Genomic DNA, 17,226 nt, shown 5'->3' with positions numbered 1-17,226 from the left:
GATGCAACAAAGTAGCCCACAAAGAAGCTTGTCTGCCCACAGGATGGTTCCGGGATGCTTTCGAAGGCTTCCAAAGGCAGGACCCCCCAAACACATCCAAAGGCAGGGCGCCCCAAACAAAGGGCCCCCCCAAAACAGGAGTTGAGACTGGCTGTTTCCATGGGTCAAAGCACAGGTGAAGGCCGTCTGGGGATTAGCTAAGTAGCAGGGCTCCGCCAGGATGGTGGAAGACTATTTTGAATGGCTAGGACGAGCGCACAGTCTTCAGCAAAATGCTCTTTTTCAAAGGGGTGTTGCAGTCAGTTTATCCTTGATTTGAGTTGGATTTGCCCCAAATCCTACCAATGGCAAGTACATGCACCATTCAAACTGGCTGGGGTTGTCCACTCATGGAAATCACCATTATCTGCCCAGCAACAGATCCTTTGGCCAGGATGTGAACTCCGACTAGACAGTCCCAGCCCCCACATCCAGCCAGAAATGCATACTGCTGCTTTGACAGGGAAAACTAATGCTCTGTCTGGGGAAAGAGCTGAACATAAAAAAGCGGCCTTCAGAGGGCTGTAAGAAGGCCAAAATAAAAGATGGCCAAAATCTAGGTAGAAATCTTGTGGTATGGCCATTTTAGAGTGTATGCTACTCTAAAAGGCATTGTGCAGTAAAATGCAAAAGTGCATGTAGGTAAATTAAAAAAAATATTTGTTTTAAAAAAAAAAAGAATCAGCTGAAAAATATCTGCTGCCACCAGCCAGTCTTGGACACATCAGCCAAGTAATGAAGAAGTTGCAAAAGAATGTTGAAGGGATAAAAAGTATTCCTGCCACACCTCACCCCAAAGGTGAGATGTGCAGTTTAAAATTAACAAAGACATTTAACAATGCAGGACAAAGTCCCACTGCACTGAGACATAGGGACTCATCAGTGCCCACCAAACAGATGAGCTTAGTAAGGTTAATAAAGCAAAAACGCTTCACTTGCCTCCAAAGGTTAGGTCTGGATCAAAACAGCAATACATTGGCGGGGTCCATAGATCTCTATAGAGGGAAAGCAGCAAAAGGAAAAACTTTCCCCAACACTGGGAGCAAAATCACCTAAGGAAATACCCATATGAGGTGGTTAGTAAGTATAGCCCTAACAGGTAGATCTGTCTGCTGCAAAAATAAGTAAATAAACGGTTGATCGTCAAACAGGTTCAAAGGAGTGCACTTTTTAAATGGTTGACTCTTTACAATTACAAGTTATCCAAATATACTGTTCAATGAAGAAATCAGTTGGGAGGCATTACACATCCATTCGCTAGCCCTACACATTCTAAGCGACTTCCATCAGTACCTGTCCACTTATCCGAAGGACAGCAAGTGACAAATAACTGTGGCTCACGAAACACCTTTCATTAAACTATGTCTCACAAATTAGGCTCTGTACTGAGCTGTCAGAATACATGTTCCTTTTTCTGTAAAAATACATCAAAATGGATGGAAACGCATTTAAACTTGCCCATGACACGCAATTTCTAAAACATTGGGAAGAAAATAGATACCAGATAATCATTTATGAGGACAATGCCATCCCGATATTCTGTTAGCATGTCCCTAAACACCTACCCGTGGAACTTGTGTTTGCAGCCCCACCAAAGCTGAAGTTTGGAGTAGTTGTACTACTGTTGCTGGCTAACTGTCCGAAGAGAAAAGTAGGTCCAGCAGCAGTTGTTCCTGTGCTGGAGGATGTCGTTGCAGGCGTGCTGTCTTGAGAGGGAAACATAAAAGGCTGGGGTGCTTTTGGTTCATTAGCACTGCCAAAGGCAGAGCTTCCAGAGGTACTGCTAGCTTGTCCAAATACAAAAGAGGCAGCTGGTGGATTTGAAGCAGATGATGCAGTGCTGCCAAATGCGCTACTGGAGGTGGCCAACGTGCTGGAAACAGCTGTGGTGGATGAAGCACCAGTCAGAAAGCTGAAAGCTGGCTTTGCTGCTCCTTGCTCTATAACAAAACAAGTAAAATAATAAGGTCTAAAAACATTTGTTTCATTGATTAAAGCAAATCTGTTGCATATAGCAACCATGTCACTTTACAGCCATAATCTCCATCACCTGTACGTTTCTCATAGCACACAACAAAAAGCAATTGGAACTAGATCACATACATTCAGAAGTCACAAACAATGAACGTGGAATGGTAAGAAAACCCATTGCAACTTAAAATCTACCACGCAATCACAGCCTCAAATACAAAAAGCACTAAAAGTACAGGATTTGAACAGCGATGAATCACAACACTATTGGAGTAAATGAAAAAGCACTTGTTATTGGCGAAGGATTTATTATTTATTTTGGGTGTTTTAGCATGGAACTAGGATCAAAGGGGCAATGAGCATTTTAGACAAACAGAAAAACTCATTGTCTTCCTAATGTTCTTACAGTGTATTTGCTGCTGATTAATGGGCACTAAATTATAAGTTACTCACCGTAGTGCCTAATGTACTCTTAGTCCATAGTCCCCTTTCCTCCATACTGATTGGGTGTCCCACCAGGAAAACATTCTTCGCCTTTAAATTTAGAGGCGCTCGGGGGCGCAGCCCAGTGAGCATGCACTGCCCTGACTCGACCCTCCGGCGCCACACCTCTGTCCCCATTGATGCGTTGACAATAGATTTAACATTGCCTAATGACACTAGTATTATTAGGGGGAGGTTGGTGGGACGTATGGAGGAAAGGGGACTATGTACTAAGAGTACTTTAGTCACTACAGTGAGTAACTTATAATTACGCTTACGTCCCGTCCCCTTTCCTCCATACTGTATGGGCGATTACAACTGATTGTGGCCCCAGGGTGGAGAGGATACCCTCCTTAAGCAAACCGGTTCCTGAGAACCGCCTGTCCGAAAGCCGCATCAGATCTAGAGTCAGCATCCAAACAGTAATGCTTGCAGAAAGCCGAGGGAGAGGCCCAAGTGGCCGCCCTGCTTATGACGTGCCAAGGGACATGGCGCTGGAAGGAGATGGCCGTTGCCTTGGCCCTGACTGCGTGGGCATGCATGTTTGCTAGGAGCGGTTTGTGCTGGCCCTCGTACGCCTCTGATGGCAGAGACCATCCAGTGGGATATGGAAGTCTTAGAGGCCCGATAGCCTGGCTTTGAGCCGCCGAAAGTGACAAAAGGGGCATCCGACTTGTGGAAGCCCTTGCTTCTGTCAAAGTAGAATTTCAGGGCACGCCTAACATCCAGGCAGTGCAGCACCTTCTGTGCATCATCCTTGGGATCGGGAAAGAACGTAGGAAGGACAATTTCCTCGTTCAAGTGGAATGCAGATGGAACCTTGGGCAGAAATCCAGGTGCGTCATTATGACTATCTTATCCTTGTGAAAGGAGGTGTAAGGTTCAGAGGCGAACATTGCCTGAATCTCGCTGACCCTGCGAACCGAGGTAAGACCAACTATTAAGGCTGTCTTGATGGTGACCAATCTAATGTCCACGGACGCCATTGGCTCCAATGGTTTGTGCGCTACGGCGCCCAAGACTATATTAAGGTCCCACACGGGGTGGAATCTTGACGGGCGGGTAGAGCCTAGCGAGGCCCGTACGATGTTTGACGATAGGGTTGGAGGAGGAAAAAATGCCTTCCTACGAGTTCATGTAAGCACCGATGGCTGCAAGGTATGTATGGCAAGTGTCAACCTGTACTCCTGAGTGAGCGAGGTGTACCGAAAAGGAGAGCACGTCGTCCAAATTGCAGGCCAATGGGGTCAATTCAAAGCGTTACCTGCTCAAGTACCACTCTGTAAGGGCTAGCTTCCCTGGCGCGGGGTGTATGATTCTGCCCCTAGGTTATGCCAGAGGATGTGCTGGGGCCGTCGGGAGGCATGATCTACGTGGGGGAGACCCCACTGGTCGAAGATCTCCTGAATAACTAGGTTGTTTAGCTGCCACTCTTAATTGGCTGCTCCCAGCCTGCTGCACCTGTCCACTTCCAGGTTGGATTCCCCCGGGAGGTGGACTGCTGTGAGGTAAATGTCGTTTTCCAGGGCCCACTCCCACATGCTGATCGCCAGTCTGCACAGAGGAGGGGATCTGGTGCCTCCCTGCTTGTTGACGTAGTACATAATGGTCGAGTTGTCTGTCTGGATGAGGACAGTCTTGCCCCTGAGGAGTGGGAGGAATGCCCTGAGCGCTAGCCAGATGGCGTTCAGCTCCAACCAGTTGATGTGGTATTCCTGCTCCTGCCGGGTCCAGGTGCCGTGGACCGAGAGATCGACCAGGGTGGCTCCCCAGCCATCGAGTGAGGAGTCTTAGAGACGCAATCTCCCTCTCTGCCTGGAGCTATGGAGACAAGCAGCTGATCTGTTTTTCTTGGCGGTCTGGTCTTGTCTACATAGTAGAGGACCGCCCTCCTCCCAACTAGTGTGTGTCGTTTCACCTCAGCAGAGCTCTTGGGTTCTTGGAAGAAGGCCGTTAGCTCAATAGACTGATTAACATGGAATTTGTAAATGAACTTCGGTGAGAACCTAGGGTGAGTGCGTAAAACCAGTTTATCCTTATGAATAGTAAAGAAAGGATCTTGCACTGACAGAGCTTGAATTTCACTGACCTTTCTTATGGAAGTGATGGCTACTAAGAAGGCAGTTTTATAAGTCAGGTGGTTGAGACTAGATTTGTGCATGGGCTGAAAGGGTGGTCCCATGAGCTTAGCAAGTACCACATTAAGGTCCCAACCTGGTGGTGGGTTAGAAATTGGAGGGTGGAGTCTCTTTATCCCTTCCATAAATGCTTTGACAACTGGCACTTTCCACCATGACACATTGTTATGGGAAGTGATGTAGGCTGATAAAGCTGCCAGGTGCACTTTTAGTGAGTTCAACACTAACCCTGCATCCAATAGGTGGAGCATATAGGTGACTTTAGAGGGAGTACAATCAACTTGGTTGATTTGCTTATTCTGGCACCAAATAACGAATTGTTTCCATTTGTCATAGTAACAGTGCCTTGTGTTCGGTTTTCTTGACTCCTTCAAGATATCCATACATCTCTGGGGTAAACTGAGATGTCCAAACTCTGACTTCCGGTGCCTGCTGCCAAGTACATCGAGCTGGGCTGAGGATGCACGGTTAGCCCCTCGTGCTGGGTGAGTAGGTTGTACCAGCACGGGAGTTTGATGGGGTCGCACACCGCCAGTTTGCATAGGTGTGGATACCATGGTTGTCTTGCCCACATAGGAGCAACCAGGATGAGAGTCAACAATTCCCTGTGGATCTTGCTCACCACCTTCCTCAACAGAGGGGTTGGTGGAAAAGCATAGGCAAGCATCCCTGACCAATTCATCCATAGGGTGTTCCCCTTGGAGCCTGGCTGGGGGAACCTGGATGCGAAGTTTGGGCATTGCCTGTTTTCGCAAATAGGTCTATAGTGGAGAAACCCTACTGAGAGAAGAGGTCTCCTAAGACTTCTTTGTGTAGTCTCCACTCGAGTTCTTGTTCTTCTGGGAGGGGATCCCTGCTCAGAGCATCTGCTAGTGAGTTGAGATCCCCTAGAACATGTTGGGATGACAGGTAAATCTTCCGTTTGAGTGCCCATTTCCAGATTTTCTGGGCAAGCTTGGACAGATTTGGCAAACGAGTGCCCCCTTGTTTGTTTAGGTAAAACATTTCAGTCGTGCTGTATGTTAGGGTCTGCACTGACTGGTTGGATAGGAGGGGTTTGAATGCCCGAAGTGCTCTGAAGACTGCCAGAAGTTCTAACAGATTGATGTGGTTCTGAGCCACTGTGTGAGACCAGAGACCCTGAGGTGTATGGTGAAGGTAGTGGGCTCCCCACCCTGCTAGGGAGGCATCTGTTGTGACAACAGCCTGCATCTCTGGATCGTAGAAGGGTTTCCCCTTTGAAAGATTCTCTATTGTCCACCAGCGAAGACTCTGTACTAGTGTTGGCGAAACCACCACTAGATCGTCCCACTGATCACTTGCTTGAGACCACTGTTTTGCCAAACATTCCTGCATGGGTCGCAGGTGCGTGTGGGGTACCAGGTAAATGCAAGATGCCATCATGCCTAGGAAATGCATGGCTTTGTGCACCCTTATTTGGCGACCGGCCTGATTGAGGAATTTGCACTAACAGATTTCAAAATTCTTTCCTCTGATGGAAAGGTCAACCCCTCTTGGGTGCTTAGGACAGCTCCTAGGAACTGTTCTGAGGTGCTTGGCACCATGCTTGATTTTTTCTCGTTGAGAAGCCCAATTGGAAGAGGAGGTTGATAGTTCTTTGGATGTTTAATCTGCAAATTAAGGGGGATTCTCCTGTAATGAGCCAGTCGTCCAGGTAAGGGTACACTGGGATTGCCTCCCTGCGTAGGTGTGCCGCCACCACTGCCAGTACCTTGGTGAATACCCTTGGAGCCGAGGCTATTCTGAAGGGCAGCACCTTGAACTGGTAGTGCTGGCTGTCTATTTTGAAACGCAAGAATCTTCTGTGCACTGGGAACATTGAAATATGAAAATAGGCATCTTTTATATCCAATGTTGCCATGTAATCCCCCTTTTTGTAGTAGGTGGATTACCTCTTGTAGTGTAGTCATGTGGAATTTTTGTGGCTTGACATACTTGTTTGCAGGGCGCAAATCTAATACTAGGTGCAATGTTAAATCTTTTTTGGCACAAGGAAGGTGGTCTAATAAATACCCGTTTACCTGGCTGCCCGGGACGAGTTATATGGCGTCCTTTGCAAGCAGAATGGTGATCTCCTCGAGGAGTATTTTCTGGTGTTCCAACGAGTGTACCTTCTGTCTCGGAGGATGGCCGTGGGGGCACCCTGGTAGTTCTATACAGTATCCTGCGGACACTGGACAGCACCCATCTGTCCGAAGTGATTCCCCTCCCATGCGTGGGTATAGGTGGAAATGCTCCCCCCTACTGGGGATGCATGGGAGGGGACCTGTAGCGGAACATCACTGTTTACTGGGTGGCGTACCACCTCTGGCAGGGCTGCCTCTACACCCCTAATGCGGTCAATGCGCTGCCCTCTGGGGAAGCTTTGTGATGATTGGAACTGATTGCTGTCCCGTGAGGTTCCTGGATTCTGATAGTCGTTTGAACCCCTCTAGGAGCATTGGCCCCGAAAGCGACAAAAATGTGTTTCCCCTCTGTCCGGAGGGTTTATTTGCGAGTTGTCCAAGAGATTTTAGGGTCTCGTACTCGTCCTTCGCTGTCTTTAAGGCTTCCTCCACTGCCTTGCCGAATAGTAAGTTCGGCTCTACCGTCATGACTATAAGAGTGGCTTGGGTTTCGGGTTTGAACCCCTACTGTCTTAACCATGCATTACGCTTTATTACAGTGCCTTCGGCGATCAATCTTCCAGCATTAACTGCTGCATCAAAGTTTCAGTATGCATCCCGATACGGACCTACCATCTGCTGCCAGCTGAGCCAACTGGCTCTTCAGTGGTTCAGGTGCAGAGGATACTAAAGCAGCTACTTCTTCCCACTGATGGCAATTGTAGCTTACCAAAAGAGTGGCACTTTTAGCAATTTGTGCCCGATAGGCAGAAGTGGAGGCAACTTTCCTGCCCAGAGCATATAGACTTTTGCTCTCTTTATCGGGAGGCGCTTCAGAAGAAGCAAGTGGTGTACCTGCCCTCTTTCTGGTGGTTGTTACTACCAGGGAGTCAGGTTTTAATTGACCCCTAATGTACAGAGGATCGGAGGGTACAGCACTGAATCATTTTTCAACTCGTGTATTAACCGCACGAGTAAGATTTGGAGTTACCAGCGAGGGGTCAATTCTACGCTGGATAGATTTTAATATAGGGATAGCCTGAGTAATGGCTCTTTTGTCACCTAGGATCTCTTCCGCAAAATCCCTGTCCTCTTGGACACCTTGTGTGTCAATATGAAAATGGGCTGCTGCCTTAGCCAGTACCGCATTGAGGAGTGGTTGATTATCTACCAGTGAGTCATTCTCCTCCTACTGGTCCTCGTCATCCCCATAATAAGAGATCCCCGTCTGGTTTTCCAGCATTTGTGGTTCTGTTTCCTCACAATATGACTCGGGATGGTAAGGTTCAATGACCAAAGAGTCTGTGACCAAGCCCTGTGCCGGGGCATCAGAGCAGAGTCTTTTAGCAGGGGGTTGAGAGGCCTTGGACCCTGAAGGGTCAGAGGTAGGTGGTGTGTTGGCATAACTATGAAAATAATTAGGGTCTTTTTCATAGAAGTTTGCAAAAAATGACATTTTTCTCATAACCCTATCGCTATCAGCTGAATTCCATTCTCTGGAGCAAGGGATAACCACAACATCATCTTTTTCCTCCTCCATGCCTATATATTGAGCAGTGGGAGGGATTATTTTACCTTTCGTGGGAGGGTTAGGGACCTTGGACTTTCGTACTGATTAAGGGGCATTTTGTTTCTCCTTATGAACATGGTGTTCTAAAGGCTTTTTGTGTTGTTTATCCCCTTCCCATGACTAGAGGAATGTTTGCCAGTGCTTTGAGGGGCTTCCGAGGGATCCGAAGACTTGCGCCGAGATTGGGAGGTGGTATCTGACCTCGCGTCGAGAATCGGAGGTGGTACGAGATATGGAGCTGGTCTTGGAGGAAGGATGTTGAATCTCGGGAGTAGATGCTACGCGCCTTGTGTGAGGATAGAGGTCGGAATCGATCGGGCCTCTGGGACTATTGGGAGTGCGACACCTTCACCAACCGCGGACGGTTGGTCTTTGTCATGAGGCGAACGGGAACGCCCAGAGGACACAGATTCGTTGAACCGCTCTGTCTTCTGTTACCGATCGCTCGACACGCGTGTCGTGTCACGGCCGGGGCTGATGTGTTTAGTGGAAGTAGTGCGTGTTGCGCTTATGCTGCCGGGTGTTGTCCCCATAACTGTGCTGCCGGCCAATCCTCCGGGGTCGGGGGCTTGCGCATGGGTGTCTGAAGTCATTAAGTGTTTTCGGCTTGAAGAGCTTGCAAGCTCGACAGGTAGCCTTGGGATGGTCTTGTGGGAGACACAGATTGCAATGTATTGTGTTTAGCTACCCAGGGAAACTTCCCGTTACACTTCAGGCAGAATTTGAAATGAATACTCTCCATATGTTTCAAATTGGCAGCGGGCGGGTATATGTAGGAAATAAATGTGGGAAAGCTTGTATGACCACCCCCCACTCTCCCTACTTGTACAGGGCCGAGGCCAGAGGCCTTCCAAGGCCCGGGCTGAGGCCAGAGGCCTTCCAAGGCCCAAAGTCCGTCATGGAGTTCTCGACGGCTGGTTTCCACGATCTTCACCGAGGTCGATCTTCGGCGTAGGGTGGAAGAGAATGGAGGTTTTTAACAATAATTTTAGTATAATTGGCTAATGCCAAGGCAACTCCGCAACATGCGTCCGACTAGTATGGGAGAAAAGAACAAGTTACTTTCTTACCTGGTAACTTTCTTTCGATGGGATGTTCCTCCGACGTATTCCACATCTATGACAGTAATCACCACAGCTGTGCTGCTTCGGACATTTTTTCAGTGTCATAGTCCTACGTCGATGACGTCGATACGCGGTCCCTCGAGGGCCTCCGGCGAGAGCCGACGTCACCGGATGTTATGAGTAGGACACACGACGCTCGTAGCCTCAGTTGTAGTTTTTTCCCCAGAAGGTGTGGCACCAATCTTCTGCCAGTATGACTACAGAAAGCCTTGCGGAAACGTAAGCTGCAATCGCATAAGAAATTCTGTAGAGGGGCAGGCTGGGAGGGTGCGATGCGGAATACATCGGAGGAACATTCCATCGAAAGAACGTTACCAAGTGAGAAAGTAACTTGTTCTTTGAAGGGATTGTGTCCTCTGACGTATTCCACATCTATGACAGACTCCCAAAGCAGTACCAACGTATGGAGGCGGGAAAAGAATTTAGAATTTTAGAATGCCCAATCAAATTGCAGAATAGAGGAATGCCTTGCCAAAGGCCAAATCTTGCCCATGGACAGAATCCAGGGAGTAGTGTTTTACAAAAGTATGGACAGAGGCCTATGTGGCTGCTTCACAAATGTTACGAATGGGAACACCCCTTTGCAGAGCAGTCGAGGCAGCCACACCCCAAGTAGAATGGGCCTGTAAGCCTACCGGAGGGCCCTTACCCGCCAAACGGTAACATTCAAAGATTGTCAAGATAATCCATCTGGACAAGGTCTGCTTAGTAACAGCTTGACACAAACGCCTTCCAGCGTATCATACAAAGAGCTGATCGTCCACTCTGACCCGGGACAAGCGCGAGATGTAGAAACTTAAAGCTCTCCTAGGATCCAACCTATGGAGCCTCTCCTCTTCCTTACCAGGATGCGGAGGAGGATAGAACGCCGTAAGAATTATCTTCTGGCTCAAATGAAATTCCGACACAACCTTCGGAAGAAAAGGAGGACGAACCCTAAGGACAACCCTGTCCTTATGGAACACCGTGAAAGGTGACTTGGCGCATAGTGCCTGCAACTCACTCACTGGGAGACGCATCTTCATCCGGGAGGGAGCAGGAGCTCCGGTCTAATGCAGGAGCAGTGGACTACATCTGCCACCCGAGTGCAGGATCGCACTAGGTATGGTCTTAGCTTTCTCCAGCATGGGGTCTGGCATGGATTCACATGCTCATGAATATTCCCCGTCGTCAGGCTGGGAATCCTCGGTAAAGAAAAAACCAGTATCAGTTTCGTTTCTGATCTGTCTTTCGTAGTAATAACCAATCACTGGTCTCTGCGTCATACTGACCACAGCCAATGACTGCCCTCTACCTAAGCACCGCCTCTGGCAGCCATCTTCAGATTTTTACCGCACGTTCATGTGTTGGGATCCTCGTGCTATTGCTCTCGAGCGTTAGTGCTATTTTTTCGCGCTTTTTCACAAAAACTTCGATTTTTCGGTCAAAAGAGCCTCAAGCTCCACCGATCCTACATCCGATCAACGGGGACCCGTGTCGGATTAGTCTGCGCCCCTCAAGGGTGAAGATTTCGTCGAGCTACACTTCGGAGGACTCCAGAAGCTTCTCAGGCCCGGTCTCGGAGATGGCCCAGGAGAAGGGAAGCTCGACGCCCGGAAAGCTGTTCAGGGTCTGCCCTGGATGCCAGCTGCAGAACGTCTTTAAGGAGGACGAACACTCTTTCTGCCTTTACTGCCTTCATGAGGACAAGACGCACGTGGAGAAGGACTGTGCGTTTTGCGGCAACATGTCGGAACGGACCATGAAGGACCGCCATCAACGTCTCGCCAACTGGCTGGAGGGTAAGAGCCCGTCCGGCGAGAAGAAGAGGAAATCCGAGCAGCCTTCTAAGACCTTTGAGGGCGCCCCGGCGACGGGGGCCCAACATAAGGCTAAGCACCGCGAGTCCGCTGGCACCGGGAGCGCCGAACGGTCGGGCTCTACGGGCGTCAGGCAGGGCGCACCCTCCCCGGCACCATCAACCACGAGCCAACGCTCTGGGTCGGGTAAGAGGAAGGCCGAGCACCCGGCGAAGCTCCTGGAGAGGCCCCGGTCGAGCTCTAAGGCAGAGGAGGAGCGTGGCAGTGCCCCCTCCCTCAAGGATAAGGCGGTGAGCGCACCTAAGGTGGTGAAGGCCTTGATCCATCCGACCAAGCCCTCTATCGAAACGGTCGCGGCGGCCCTGGCTCAGCCTGTGGAGGCTACACCAGTGGTGGCGACCTCGGGGCCCAGAATCTCCCTGCCTCCTCGGAGGGAGTTTTCTTTTGTGCCCATCGATAGGACCCCCGTGAAACCCCCCGTGGGGAAGAAGGGGGGGCAGGGCGTCATTGTAGATTCGGCCTCAACCTCAGAAGAGGAGCTGATCGAGGTCTTAAACCACGGCCTAGGCGTGGAAGAAGGCCAGCCCGTCGGAATGGACCCCGACGCAGGTGACGACGACGACATCGTCGAGGATACCGACGGGGCCCCTGCTCGCCCGTCGGATTCCCCTCTACCAGCGCTGCAAGACAACTCGGCGGCCATTTTGTTGGCCATACAGTCCTTATGCTCCGAGATAAGGACGAGGCTACCGTTACCGACGGAGGAACCTCTCCCGTCGGGGGATCCAGAACCGGGGCCTTCTGGTGTTCCCCCTACCAAGAAAAGAAGGATCCATCCACCACCTCCTTTTCAACCGTCACGCCCCGTCCAGCCCTCCTCCCCGTCCACCCGGGGGGATGATACGGGGACTGACACGGCAGCGACCGGTACGGACGACGAGGCATACGACGAGGATATTCCGTCGTCGCCTCCCGCCAGGGCTTCTCCGCCTGACGAGATCGGATCTTTCCACTCCATGATCTCCAGGGCTTCCGAGCTTTTCCAACTCTGCCCTGAGGAGAAGAAAAAGGAAGGCTTCCTTTATCAGCGGCGCGAGGCCAAGAGGAAGACGGTCCTCGCAGTGCCTCTGTTGGACGACATTTGGGATGAGGGCCTTTCCCTCCTCAAGAACCCTTCCACGACGCCAGCTAGAAGAGACCGGTACGAGAAAAAGTACCGGGTCCCGGACACGGCCCCCCTGTGCCTCCGGGCGCAGCCTACCCCGGATTCCGTCGTCTCCGCGGCGGCCAGGAAGAAAGCGGGGGGGGGGGGGGGGTGCGGCCTCCACATCGACTTCCCCGCCGGACGGCGAGGGAAAGAAATTGGACGCGATGGGACGTAGAGTCATCTCGTCGGCAGCGACGACGATTAAAGCAGCCAATGCCTTGGCTATCGTGGCTCGCTACGACAGGGAGCTCTGGTACAAGATAGCTCCCCTGCTGGATTTTCTGCCGGACGACAAGAGGGCGGAGGCCCTGGAGATCCTGCAGGAAGGTGAGGTGGCCTCGGACCACGCCATCACCGTGGCGACGGACATCGCCGACACTGGGTTCCGCCAGTTGGGCAACGGCGTTTGCCTTCGACGTCGTGGATGGCTCAAAGCTACGGACTTCCGGCAGGACGTCCAGACCAGAGTCCTGGACATGCCCTTCGACGGGAACAACCTGTTTGGGAAGACAGTGGACGATTCCCTTCAGGCCATTAAGGCGGATACTGAGACGGCCCGGGCCCTTGGAGTTCTGCAGCAACGACGGACGCCCTTTCGGAGCAGCGGAGGCAAGGGCGCCTCCAAAGGTTCCGGCGGCGGTTTCGCTTCCTACCGTCAAGCGGCCCGCTCGTCGTCGCAAGAGGCCTACAGAGGACGAGGCAAGTCTAGCGGACCCCGCCGTCGTCGCCAAGGAGGCAAGGCCGCGTCCAAGCAGGATTGAACCGGCCGTGGGGTCGGGCCCCCACCGAAGCACCCCGGTGGGAGGCCGGCTGGCGAGCTTCGTCAGCGTGTGGGAGTCCATCTTCACCGACCGTTGGGTGCTGGACGCCCTGGCCCGGGGCCACGCGCTCGAGTTTCAGAGAAGGTGCCCGCGCGTCCCCCCCGTGGCCAGGAAAGAACTTCACGTCCCTCAACTTCTCCTGGAGGTAAAGGCGATGCTCAGGAAGGGCGCCATCGAACTCGTCCCAAAGAGGCTTCGGGGCTCCGGAGTCTACTCGAGATACTTCCTCGTGAAGAAGAAGACGGGAGGATGGCGCCCCATCCTAGACCTGCGACGTCTGAACAAGTTCATCAAGGCGCAGAAGTTCCGGATGGTCACCCTTCAGCACGTCCTGGGTCAACTGGAGGAAGGAGACTTCCTATCGTCGTTGGATTTGGAGGATGCCTACTTCCACATTCCCATCCTAAAGGGGCACCGAAAATTCCTCAGGTTCGTGGTCCAAGGGCGTCATTACCAGTTCAAAGCCCTCCCCTTCGGACTACGGTCGGCACCCAGGGTATTCACCAAGTGCCTCGCACCGGTGGCGGCGCAGCTGCGCCGCGAGGGGATCCACGTCTACCCCTACCTGGACGACTGGCTCATCCGCGCCAAGACGAGGGAGCTCGCCGTGGTCCACACGGCAAGGACCGTCCAACTCCTCACGGACCTGGGATTCTCCGTGAACTACGCCAAATCCCACCTGGTGCCCGCGCAAGACGCACTGTTTCTGGGAGCGAGGCTCGACACAGTGTCCCTTCTGGCCTCCCCGTTGGAGGAGAGGACCAGGACCATCTTGGGCAAGGTGCAACGGATGTTGGTGGCCGACGCGGCCAAAGTGAGGTCCATCAAGTCCCTCCTCGGGATGATGTCTTCCTGCATCTACCTCATTCCCATGTGCAGGCTCCGGATGCGCCCGTTGCAAGAATTCCTGGATGCGCGCTGGATCCAGACGACGGGCAGCTTCGAGGAAAGGATCAAGCTCGACGAGCGATACGGTGGTGGGGCACCCGCGCGCATCTGACGGCGGGCATGGACTTCCAGACCCCAGCCCACCAGGAGACTGTGACCACGGATGCCTCCCTGGAAGGGTGGGGAGCGCACACCGAAAATCTGCACGCAAGGGGACTCTGGCTCCCGACGGAGAAGTCCCTGCACATCAACGTCCTGGAGCTCCGTGCAGTGTTTTGGGCCCTCAGGTCCTTCCTTCCGTCCCTCAAGGGCAAGGTGGTGAGGATCTTCACAGACAATACCACCACCATGTTTTACATCAGGAAACAGGGCGGAACCAGGTCCCCAGCGCTGTCCAAGGAGGCGCAGGACCTGTGGCATTGGGCCGTCGCCCAAGGGATTTTTCTGGTGCCGTTTCATCTGGCAGGGATAAAAAAACACCATCGCCGACTCACTCAGCAGGGAGCTGCGCTCGTGCCACGAGTGGGAACTACGGCAGGAGCTGGTGGATCGCCTCTTCCGACGGTGGGGCACACCCCAGATCGACCTGTTCGCGACGGCGACGAACACCAAGTGCCGGAGGTTCGCCAGCAGGTTTCCCCAGGCGAGGAGCATGGGCGATGCTTTCTCGTTTCCCTGGGAGGGCCTGTTCCTCTACGCGTTCCCTCCCTTGCCCCTGCTAATCCGGCTCGTCAACCAGCTCAAGAGGTCACGGTGCAGGATGATCCTCGTCGCACCTGCGTGGCCGAGGCAGATATGGTTCCCGGACCTTCTGGACTTGTCAGCGTCCCCGCCAATCAAGCTGCCGGCGGACGCGGATCTACTCTCCAGGGAAGGAGGCGCCATCCTCCACCACGACCCGAAGTCGCTGAACTTGCAGGCCTGGCTCCTGCAGCGCTAGAGTTTGGAGGATACGACATACCGGCCGACTGCAGAGAGGTTCTTGCAAAGGCCAGGGCGTCCTCGACTCTTAAATGCTACGGACACAAATGGAAGAGGTTCTCTGTCTGGTGCCACGCACAGAAGATTGACCCTCTACGGATTACGGCTCCCCAAGTACTGCCGTACCTGCTGACGCTGGCCAAAGCTGGACTGGCACACGCGTCCATCAAGATTCATCTTGCTGCGATCTCCCGATACACCAGAACCACGGGGCGGACGTCCTTGTGGTCTCATCGTCTGGTGAAAGAGTTCATGAAGGGACTGTTCAGATCGTTCCCGCCGGTGAAGGCTCCGGCGTGGGAGCTCAACGTGGTGCTGACCAAGCTCATGGGACCTCCGTTCGAGCCTCTGCACTCGGCCCCGTTGAAGTTTCTGTCGTGGAAAACAGCGTTTCTTGTGGCCATCACCTCCGCACGACGAGTGGGAGAGATCCAGGCCCTTTCCTGCAAGGCCCCGTACTTGACTTTTCACGCAACGAGGGTAGTGCTCAGGACACACCCCTCCTTCATGCCCAAGGTACCGTCGGACTTCCATCTCAACGAACCCTTGGTGTTGCCTGTGTTCTTCCCGTCGCCTTCGTCGCCGGCTGAGAGGACTTTGCACTCGCTGGATGTGGCTAGAGCGCTGAAGTTCTACGTGGACCGCACGAAGTGTTTTCGGAAGACGTCACAACTCTTTGTGAATTTTGGACCTGTCAATCAGGGGAAGGCTCTCTCGAAGGCTTCCATCTCCAGATGGCTCTCCGGCTGTATCATGTACTGTCACCGGTTGGCAAACCGACCGCTGCCTGGCCGTCCGAGAGCCCATTCCACCAGAGCGATCGCAGCTACCACGGCGTTCCTATCTGGTGTGCCCCTGCTGGACATATGCAGGGCTGCTACGTGGAGGTCGACGCACACCTTCACGAAATTCTACTGCGTCGACCGGGATTCCAGGGAGGAGTCCAGGGTCGGCCAAGCAGTGCTGCGCAACCTGTTCGCCTGAGGTGAGCCTGGTGAGGAGGTAAGATGCTTAATGTTAAGTTTGATGTGATGCTTAATGTTGAGCCTTTGCCACCTCCCGTGGTTGTGCATGTGTGTACTGCTATGTATTCTTTATTCATGAGCATGTGAATCCATGCCAGACCCCATGCTGGAGAAGGAACAAGTTACTTACCTGTAACTGTTGTTCTCCAGCATGGGTCTGGCATGGATTCACATGCGAACCCTCCCGCCTACCCCTCTGCGGCTCTTCACTTGGTCATACTGCCACTTCTCGTGCTTCCAAATCTGAAGATGGCTGCCAGAGGCGGTGCTTAGGTAGAGGGCAGTCATTGGCTGTGGTCAGTATGACGCAGAGACCAGTGATTGGTTATTACTACGAAAGACAGATCAGAAACGAAACTGATACTGGTTTTTTCTTTACCGAGGATTCCCAGCCTGACGACGGGGAATATTCATGAGCATGTGAATCCATGCCAGACCCATGCTGGAGAACAACAGTTACAGGTAAGTAACTTGTTCCTTAACAAGCTAATACAAAATCGTTTTTATTGGGTTACTCTTAGCGAGTTAGGCGCGGTAACCACAAGCAGTATTTCAACATCCACAATACTGCAATTGGAAATGCACACACTCCAGCGGATGTGCATTGCAGGAACCACCCTTTGAGCTGTGCCACCGCCATTACTGCACACAAGTTTAATCAACTCCAAGATGGCCGCCCGGGCCATTTGACATCTTTCCTGCGCCTACTTCCTCAGCAGACATGAGGCGCCTGATGATTGGCTCCAGCAGCCTACTTCCCATCCAATCTACGCCGGAAGGCGTAAGCCGGCACTTCCTGGTAAGGCCCTGAGGGCAAGGCCAGCTACTGTCCTGAGACTGTCCCGAGCTGACCAGAGCCCAGGGCCATACCCCCTGGCTCGTATCCCATGAGGCTGAGTGTAATCCATGATTGTCTACATTTCTCCCTCTGCACTCTATACATCTTTCCACTCAAAACAGCTCCCTCCACCCCTCACCTGCCATCTGCACTAATCATTGTGTTGGACTTGACTGCCGCTTAGCATTTGCAACAGTGCCCAACCCTAGGTGTGCC

The 17,226-nt window shown here is 52.4% G+C and overlaps 1 protein-coding gene across 1 annotated transcript in view; it reads right to left on the bottom strand.

Annotated features, from left to right (window-relative positions):
* Nucleotides 1-17,226, bottom strand: part of NUP153 (nucleoporin 153) — a 1,189,258-nt gene that overhangs the window by 187,733 nt on the left and 984,299 nt on the right. The window contains exon 19 of the mRNA XM_069613598.1: nucleotides 1,605-1,979. Within this exon, the coding sequence (XP_069469699.1) occupies nucleotides 1,605-1,979 (375 nt within the window). The remainder of the gene's footprint in view (nucleotides 1-1,604; nucleotides 1,980-17,226) is intronic.

Source organism: Ambystoma mexicanum, chromosome 5p (assembly GCF_040938575.1).
Source record: "Ambystoma mexicanum isolate Mex_15411 chromosome 5p, UKY_AmexF1_1, whole genome shotgun sequence".
NCBI lineage: Eukaryota > Metazoa > Chordata > Amphibia > Caudata > Ambystomatidae > Ambystoma > Ambystoma mexicanum.
This window is presented reverse-complemented; position numbering and strand designations above follow the sequence as displayed.